Source organism: Athene cunicularia, assembly GCF_003259725.1.
Source record: "Athene cunicularia isolate RWA chromosome 7 unlocalized genomic scaffold, athCun1 chr7_part1, whole genome shotgun sequence".
NCBI lineage: Eukaryota > Metazoa > Chordata > Aves > Strigiformes > Strigidae > Athene > Athene cunicularia.
This window is the reverse complement of record NW_020799107.1, coordinates 31,832,291-31,841,206: the sequence shown is the minus strand read 5'-3', so window position 1 is coordinate 31,841,206 and position 8,916 is coordinate 31,832,291. Positions and strand designations below refer to the sequence as shown.

General features: G+C 43.3%; 1 protein-coding gene across 1 annotated transcript; it reads left to right on the top strand.

The window, feature by feature from the left end:
• The first annotated feature begins 1,112 nt into the window (after positions 1 to 1,112).
• Positions 1,113 to 5,909, top strand: NXPH2 (neurexophilin 2). The gene is made up of 2 exons (XM_026852526.1): positions 1,113 to 1,205; positions 3,082 to 5,909. The coding sequence occupies exons 1-2, from the start codon at positions 1,113 to 1,115 to the stop codon at positions 3,874 to 3,876; spliced, it is 888 nt and encodes a 295-aa protein (XP_026708327.1). The 3' UTR covers positions 3,877 to 5,909.
• The last annotated feature ends 3,007 nt before the right edge of the window (positions 5,910 to 8,916 follow it).

Genomic DNA, 8,916 nt, shown 5'->3' with positions numbered 1-8,916 from the left:
GGAAAAAATTACTCAGGTTAAGTGTAAGGTACAACGTTCAACAGTGGCTAGTGATTGCTATCTGGTCCTTAAACAAGAACATTACATCCTTATAAATGAACATATTAATGATTTCGTGTTCCCATATTATGAAAGGTGTTTCGTTGCCACATGAAATTGTCTACGTCATTGCAGCTCTGGGGACATGTTTCGTTATGTTATGGGTACACCTCATTCGGTGTAACACATAGATAATTAAAAGCAGTAGTAGTTTAGCATGATGCAACTTCGCAATTCCACCATCATGGTTTTGAAATAACTGTGCCCTAGAACCTTATCAATGTGACAAACCCACCTGGTTTTAGCATGCATTAATGTTTCTCACCCTTCAGCCATCCTGAACCTTATACCTATATATTTCTTCTTTTTATATCGGAGCCTTCTGAAAAAAAGCAGTTCAGAAAGCAATGCTCTGCTATCTCATTTGGAGTGAGAGCCCCCTGAAGAGACATACATTGAGTATTACCAGTAACACATGACTCAATGCCCTCTAGATCTCTTCATAAAAGGAGAGGGGAGAAAAGCTAAAGAGCCATTGCACGGATTTCAATAAACATTGCAAAAAGAAAAGTAGCCCAGAAGGACAATTGTGTGTTTCCGTGCCCTTGCCAGAGGACACTCAGAGCTGGGTGCGGACACAAGCAAAGTTAGAACCTCCTGTGAACCAAGCAGCTTTGTTTCTATGTATTTCTCCTTAAAATTTCCAACTGCAGCTCCCTCTGGCTCAGTTACTAACAGCAATACCAAGGATAGGTGCCCACAGTTTTGAGTGGTCATTAGCATTTTAAGTAGCAGATCATTCAGCCATGCAAACAGAGAGAAAAGTTTCCGGTATTTCAGCGCTGCCAGCACCCTGGTCCCAGCTGGAATCTAGAAATGCAGCAGGAAAGCCCCTGTTTTGTGCTTCTAAAGGCCTCAGGTCAGTTTTGGGGGTGAAGGATGGGTGAACGTGTGCAGCAGTTCTTGTTTCAGCAGGGGAGTTATTTCCTTGGCGGTGGGGTCAGCCAGCTGTTCTCAGCATCACCCGGCTGATTTTTGAGCTTGTGAGCAGGCTTAAAAATGGCTGAAGAACCATGCATAAACATGACATTGCTTCACCAGGAGCCTTCCATCACAGCGGAAACGATGCTTCCCCCAGCATCGTTATGACAGTGCTATTTGTGCTGGTACAGATAAGCATCTGTCACTGTTTCCATTAGAATCTCCTATTTTCCTGGGTTCATAGCTCAGCCATAAAAAACGCAGTGTAGGCGCAGAAAGTTGACATACAAGGTCTAAGGCTGAGAGTGATCACGGTGGCCTTTTTTTCTTTCCCTTTCAAATCCAACAAAGAAAATAACGTATTTCTGCAGACACACCTGACCACTACATTTCGATCCAGCCACAGACTTATTTAGCAATAATGATGGCCGCCTTTCAACATTCAGGTTGTGGATGTTGCCGTGATGGCTGCCTTTCCACATACCATCTTAATTGCTGTGTTAGGGATGAGCAGGAACAACATGTGAAAGGTGGGTTTGGGCTCTGGTTTGGAGCCTGTTGCTAGAGAACAGGCCCCAGTGAAGATTAAGGGGTTTGGAGTTCCTCATCCTTGCCAGAGGATGGAATGAAAAATTGAAGAGTATAGAAATAACAATTTAACATTATAGAAACTGTATACTGCAAGGAACTAAGGGCGTAGAAGACCCCCTTTGGGATCACTAGCAGAGGGAAAAGCAAGCCCCAGCATTGCAGTTCCCCCCGGGAGGACCGGCAGCACAGAATCCCACCCCACGCACGCAGCACCAGCCAGCAACTGCGGACGGCAGCAGCACGCGCTTGGGTGGTTTGGGTGCTTTAGGCAAACTTCCAACCTATCATCTTGCTGTGGTTGGCAGTAACACTGGGAGCCCCCCACCCGGACCCTGGCATTGCAAGAGAGACGATGAAGCAAGAGCAGCCAGGAGGAAGAGGCAGCAGCAGCTTTTCACTGGAGACGAGGGCAGCACAACACTGTTCTTTCTTCCTGCCATTTGAAGCGCCTTTTCATTCTGTTCACACATTTTGTGAGAATAATTGCAGCTGAAAGCTTTTCTTTGTACATTAGGATGATGGTATAAAAGAGTCCTGAAGAGAACAAACCTCGAAAACACATACTCCAAAACTTATGTTCAAGCTTTAAAGGGCCTAAAAAGTTAGATGATCACTTCTAGCCTGTTGAAACAGGGATCCTGCTTCCAACCTTTTGAGCATATGCTTGAGTTCCGCAAATTGGAAATCTGCTATTTACTGAGACCTGCATGTATGACTGTGAAATCTAACACCATTCTGTCGCTACCAGAAGTAGTTATTTGCTTTCCGACTGCAAACAATTTTGCATTAGATTTGCTTGGCTTAGTCACATTTCTGAAAAATGATGAGAGGTGCTGTATGGCTGGGATTGCTCAGCACTTCTTGAAGGCTGGGCCTTGCTAAATAACAGGCAGCTTCACAACTGAAACCAGCACAACCCAAATATATAGTTATTTTTGCAATGCGTCTCAAACAAAGAGCACAGATGGGCATGCTAAGTTTGGAAAAAATGGAAAAGGCAAGATGAGAAAAGACAAATATATAATAAATATTTTAGTATGCAACACCAGAAACGGCTGAATAAGGCAGGATTTTAAGCCTAAACTAGTTGGGAGGTTAAACGGGGAGAAAAACAAAGGGGAATGGAAAATTCTGTGTTTCTATTTCACTCCATCGTTTAGCAGAGGTGCCACTGTGCTGTTCAGGTTTTCCAGCACCTTAGGCATACTTTTATCTAACAAATGTGTGAGCAAAGACTGTCTGCCTGCTCTCACACATTGCAGCCCTTGACCTGTCCAGAGATTTATCCATTTGTCCCAGCGGATGGCTGTTGTTGAGCTTTTTGCATCTTCTGTAAGTTATTCTGAGTAAAATCCTTGAGTTTTCATGGGGCAGCAGAAATTACTCATTACAGTAGCCCCTGTGACTGGGCTGGTCCAGACCCTCTCGGTGTAAAAATAAATATTAACGGTTCCTTTTTTATCTTGACAGTTTTATTTTCAGACTTTCTATTTACAGTTCTTTCTCTCTGCTTTGAAACAGGTACTTTGCAATGTTAATCAAGTCGTACAAGCCACGGACGTGCTGGACTGGGAAGACAAGGAAGCTGCAGAGACACTGGTTGACAACGTGGTCCATTCCAGGATCATCAATCCTTTACGCCTGTTTGTTAAGCCATCCCCAGTACTGAAACATGGCCAGGTGTCCTACTCGGACAGCATAGAAAACTTTTGGGATTGGTTGTCCAACATCACGGAGGTTCAGGAATCTCTCGCACGAACTAAACGCAGACCTATAGTAAAAACTGGGAAATTCAAGAAAATGTTTGGATGGGGCGACTTCCACTCTAACATCAAAACTGTAAAGCTGAACCTCCTGATCACAGGGAAAATCGTCGATCATGGCAATGGGACCTTCAGCGTTTATTTCCGACATAACTCCACAGGTCTGGGAAATGTTTCTGTAAGCCTGGTGCCGCCTTCCAAGGTGGTTGAGTTTGAATCCTCTCCACAGTCAACACTGGAGACCAAGGAATCCAAGTCCTTCAACTGCCGAATTGAGTACGAAAAAACAGACCGTGCGAAAAAAACTGCCTTGTGTAATTTTGACCCCTCGAAGATCTGCTATCAAGAGCAGACCCAAAGCCATGTCTCCTGGTTGTGTTCCAAACCATTTAAAGTTATCTGCATTTACATTGCTTTTTATAGCGTAGATTACAAACTGGTGCAAAAGGTCTGTCCTGATTATAATTACCATAGTGAGACTCCGTACTTGTCCTCTGGCTGATACAACCCTGGATAACTGTAGAGATACAGCATCAGTCATAAAAATAAGCATTTCCATTAACCTTTTGGAGAAGAATATGTTTTCCTATCAGGTTAAAAAGTCTTTAAAAACTGTAGCTGTGTTTGTGCTGTATCGTAAATAATCCAACTATTTATGTAACAACCATTTTCATTTGAGACCATTGCATTTTAACTCTCTCGTCATTAAGAAGGGAGCTACCAGGCAGACACATGACAAAAATCAAACAAAATTATGTCTGTAATGAAAATCGATCTTGAAAATCGTGGGTTTTTTTAAACTAGACTCAATGGCAAAGAGATTGTCTTTTACTTGAATTGGACAGCACTTAGCAGGATCCTATTTCTCATTGGGAACTTTAGATGACAATATAAAGAACAAATGATGAAGTAGACTCCCAGCTGCTTATATACAAAATCCAAATAAACAGCTCTCCCACTAATTTCATAAAGAATGTTGTGCACACTGGGCTCAAGGAATCAAGTCGAAATACTACAAGAAAGTGTTTTTTCTAGGAAAAAAAAAAAAAAAAAAGGAAAAAAGCATCTGCATTTCTATGAGTTATAGTAGTTGTACACATTAATTGAAGTGAAGAGTGAGTAGTTCTTCCTTCAGACTTCTTACCCGTGGATATGCAATGATGTAATTAGACATTGATGAGCTTTAGTTTATTAGACCCACCAGGTGTGCAGGTTTGGTGTACATTTCTCCCTTCTGTGGTCACCATTGGTTTTGATTCTTCTCAAATATTTACATATACACCAGTACTAGTTTTACAGCGATAGAGAACATATGTACCTCGGAAAAAGATAATCTCTGTTGAAGTCTGAAAATGGTAATGGGCTGGCTTCCATGTAAAGGAAGCGATTATTTTGCTATCTAGGCCTCTTAGCACTGTACTGCAGCAGGAAAATACACCACAGCGAAGGACAATACCTGAACAACAACAAGCTTTCTGCTTCACGGAACCCAGTTGTCTTCCTTACTACTGCATCGCATACCTTAAGTCAAAATATAAGCAATGACAAATAAAGAGAATGACAAAAATCTATGCATCTTTACCTCATAAAGCAGATTTCAAACAATTGCTATTAATATAAAAATATGCCAGACGTTCCCTTAGCACAGAGTAGCATCACTCCACCACAGCTGGTTCCCCGAAGGGAGGGTCTGGCTGCGGTTTTGCTCAGCAGGACGGAGGCTGCTGCCGCAGTGGATCGCGGGGAGCTCCAGCCACGCGGCCTCCAGCATCAGCCCCTGCACTTTCCCTGGTTATTGATTTTGCTGCTGCTGCCAATTTGTTGTCGTAGCTCTTTGCGACAGTTCGATGTCCCAGGTCCTGTGGAAGAAGCTGGCTGAGGAAGCGCTTTTTATTGCTCCAATCAAACTTACGTGCGGGGTCCAAGAAGTTACATACAGCTTAAATAAAGTACTACTAAAATACTCTGTTCAAGTGGTGTGGACTCAGACAAATGACTATGACAGCTCAGACACACTCGTGAGATTAATTCCGATTTCCTTGGTAGAGTCTCATACAAAAAATTTATTCTGTTAAAAATAGACTACACGTAACTGGCTGCTTTGTTTTTCTCTTTAGGTGACAAATTTAAATGTGTTGCTTAGTTTGATCAATAATCTAAATGTTTTCCTTCATCTGATTTCATACAGTCTCTCCTGGTCTAAATGATGTTTTTTAGTTTGTCTATTACTGTTGATTCCAACAAGATGGTCTATTTGTATTCTGTATAGCGTGTCCTCGTTCTGGCTGTATATAAGCCTGGATTTATTGCTATGAGTTTGGTGGTTGGTGCTTTTGTAACTTAGCTGTAAGCCATGATTTTATTGCCATGTATTTTTACTCAGCATTGTAGGCAATTAAAAAAAAACCACCTACATGCTATTTATTGTAGAGGATGTGGAAATCATGTATGTATATACACTTAAATATGTGTACATATACAGAATATACGTGTACATGTATTTGTATGTAAATAAAGAGAGTTTGCTAAATCTGGCACTTGCTTGTGGCTTTTTTTTTAATGTTGTATATGTACAAGACAAAGAAAAACTAAGGCACTGCAACACATCCCTGAATGTTTTTCCCCAGCTGGAATTTGTCTAGGAGATATTTAAGTATGCGCCACAGTGAACTACGCTGCAAGCCTAGGCAGAAGAGGTTCGATATCATTTTGTGATATTTGAGAAATGAAGTGCGTGTTTTGACAAAGACAATCATGAACTGCTTAATAATTGTGCAAGGTACATTAAAAGGGATTAGTCCAAGTTAAAAAACACACCAGCTCCTCCCAAGCAGGAAGGTGCTGGGAGAGGGGGCTGCCCGCTGCCACTTCAGGAGTTTCTCATCGAGACAGGAGCTGGATCCTCCCCCTGCGCAGACCTTCTCCCACCATGGCACAGCCATGTCCTGGGTTGAGGATTCCAGGACCTCAGGCAGACAAACCAGGACCCTGAGCAAAAAAACACCACTCTGGAAACACCTGGGCCATGTTGGGGATTCACACAGAAAGGCTATTAAGAACCAGGACACAAATATTTAAATAGGTTTAACACCTGAGCTTCCTGAACACAGAAGAAAACATGCACCCAACGGGCAGCTTTTGACTTGAAACAACTCTTGAGCTCTTCAGGCAAGACTGGGGCTGGTGTGGGCACAGGGAGCAGCAGAGGAAGAGAGTGACGGCAGCAGGAGGAGAAGGGTTAACCCAGACTCTGTCCTGGCACCCTGGGACCCAGCTGCAACCACCTGCAGCCCATCCTCCCGCAGAGCATGGCAAAGAACTGTTCTCTCATCTGTAAGTCCCCCCCCAGAAGCCCCCAAAGGACAGAGGAGCAACCATCAGCAAACCCACCCGGCTCCCTCCGCACCCAGCGAACACGAGACAGTTCCGCCAAAGCCAAAAGGTCGCTGAAAAAGGTGACAGCACAGAGAGGCTGCCTTGGGAGACACGGTGGAGTAACATAACCCAAACATTTTCCCAGGGAGAAGCAAACCCTCAGCAGCAGCATCTGAGCAGTTCTCTAACACCTGGATGCTGCGGCAGCAGGAGAAGCTCCCCAGCCCCAGCACAAGTCAGCAGCCCAGCCCGAGAGGGAGGGAGCCTTGGTACAAAACCCATCATGCTAGAGAACCCCCACCACATTTTTTTCCAATCACAATGCTTTAAAAGTCAGCTTAAAAGCATTATGTTGTCTTTTTTTTTTTTTTTTAGATCGATTTTGAGAAAGTCACTGCAATAAAGCATTTACAATCTTACTGTAGTCAAAATCAGATTAAGAAGAAATTATTTACACCTAGCAAGGTAAGCAAAATGCAATCCAGTGAACCCAAGGAAGTGACAGACTTCATTAGGTCAAATTTCACACTGCACATGTAAACAGAACTAAGTTTGACTTAATTTCACACATTTCAGTCCGTATTAAAAAAAAAAAAAATTCCTGTATAACAGTTGACTATTGTAGACAAGTTTAAAATTTCAATGATTGTTCCTCAACTCTTACTCAAAGGTTTTTACAATAAAAATATGGAAGGTTAAATACTACTCTTTGAAAGTGTCCCAAGGGGACAGTAATATCTTACTGACTGCAGCAACTTCATGTAGAAGTTTTTAATATACAAACTTTAATCCGAATCTCAATAGTATAGATTTGCATGCATTTATATCAGTGCAAATATGTATCTAAACTCCTTACTAAGTACCCTTCCTATTGTTCTCCCCATCCCATGGATATACATATCAAAAAATCCCAATTAGAAGCTGATTTCATGGTACACATAAGCATCAGCTTTTTCTCCTTTAGACAGCAGACGGTGCAGTACTGCGGGAACCACGCACATTCTGTATTTTCTTTTTTAATCATTTCAACTTGAACGGGGAAGTAACTTAAGTTTGTTTTTTCTTTTTCTTCTCCCCTCAAGAATTCCATCCTTCGGACCCTCGGGCTTTTCATCTCTTCGGAAGCCCCGGCGGTGGTCGGATCCTGCTGCGAGCGTCTCGGCCTCTCAATCAGGGCAGCGCCGGTGATATTGCGCTGGGAGCGGGGGCTCTCTGCCCGCTCCCCCCCCGCCTGCCAACTCCCAAGCGCTTCCATCGACAAGCCACGTTGTACTCAGCAGCAAGCGAGACGGAGGAGAAAAAAAGCGAAAAGCTGAGCGTTGTTTGCTGTGAGCTCCCTGGGGTTGCTACATTTTCTTTTTAGAGAGAATTTACTAGGCAGTGCTAAAAGAGCAAAGCCCTGAATAATCCTGATGCGAATGGAAAAACTCTCATAGCAACTAGGCAGAGGCAATCAGCACAAACTGGTATCCTGTGCTGCCGTGATTGCTGCTTTTTAAAAAAAAAATAATTGTAATTCAAGGACATTAGAATTTGCTATTTGTTTTATGCTCTGTTGACCAGCATAATCTGGATAATGTTTTATTTATAGTATAATAATGATTCATCATTACCACTGTCCCTATTCAGATATGCACAGTTGAAAAGACAATAACAAGTTGCAATATACTAAGCTCAACAAAACACACATCACTCAAGATTCTACTGGATTCAGGTCTCTGGAGTTAGGGAACAAAAGTTAAAATCCATCTCTCTAGGCAGCTCCCTGCTGCTGACGTAGCCCAGACTGAGAGGAACACAGCGGCTCCACGCAAGGGATCGGTTTTACAGAAGAGTTGAATTGTCACGAAACATCCCACCTCGGTCAAACCACACCTCACTTGGAGTGGTGTTGAGCACAGGTCTGCAAGACCTGTTCAGATCTGCAAAACCTGTTTGGATTTGTGATCAGAAGCAACAGAAACCGAAGGGAACCTGCTGGATGCTGCCAGCAGTGCGGCACAGCAGCGTCACCCTGCCGAGTCTGCTGCGATCAACCACGGCACACAGGTCTCCAGCCCAAAATACCCCTGGGTTCTCAGCCAGGAGCAAGCCTCCAGTTGTTGGTGCTCTCAAGCAAGAACCTCAGTCACCTAGGCTATAATTTGAAGGGGGGGGGGGGGGGGGG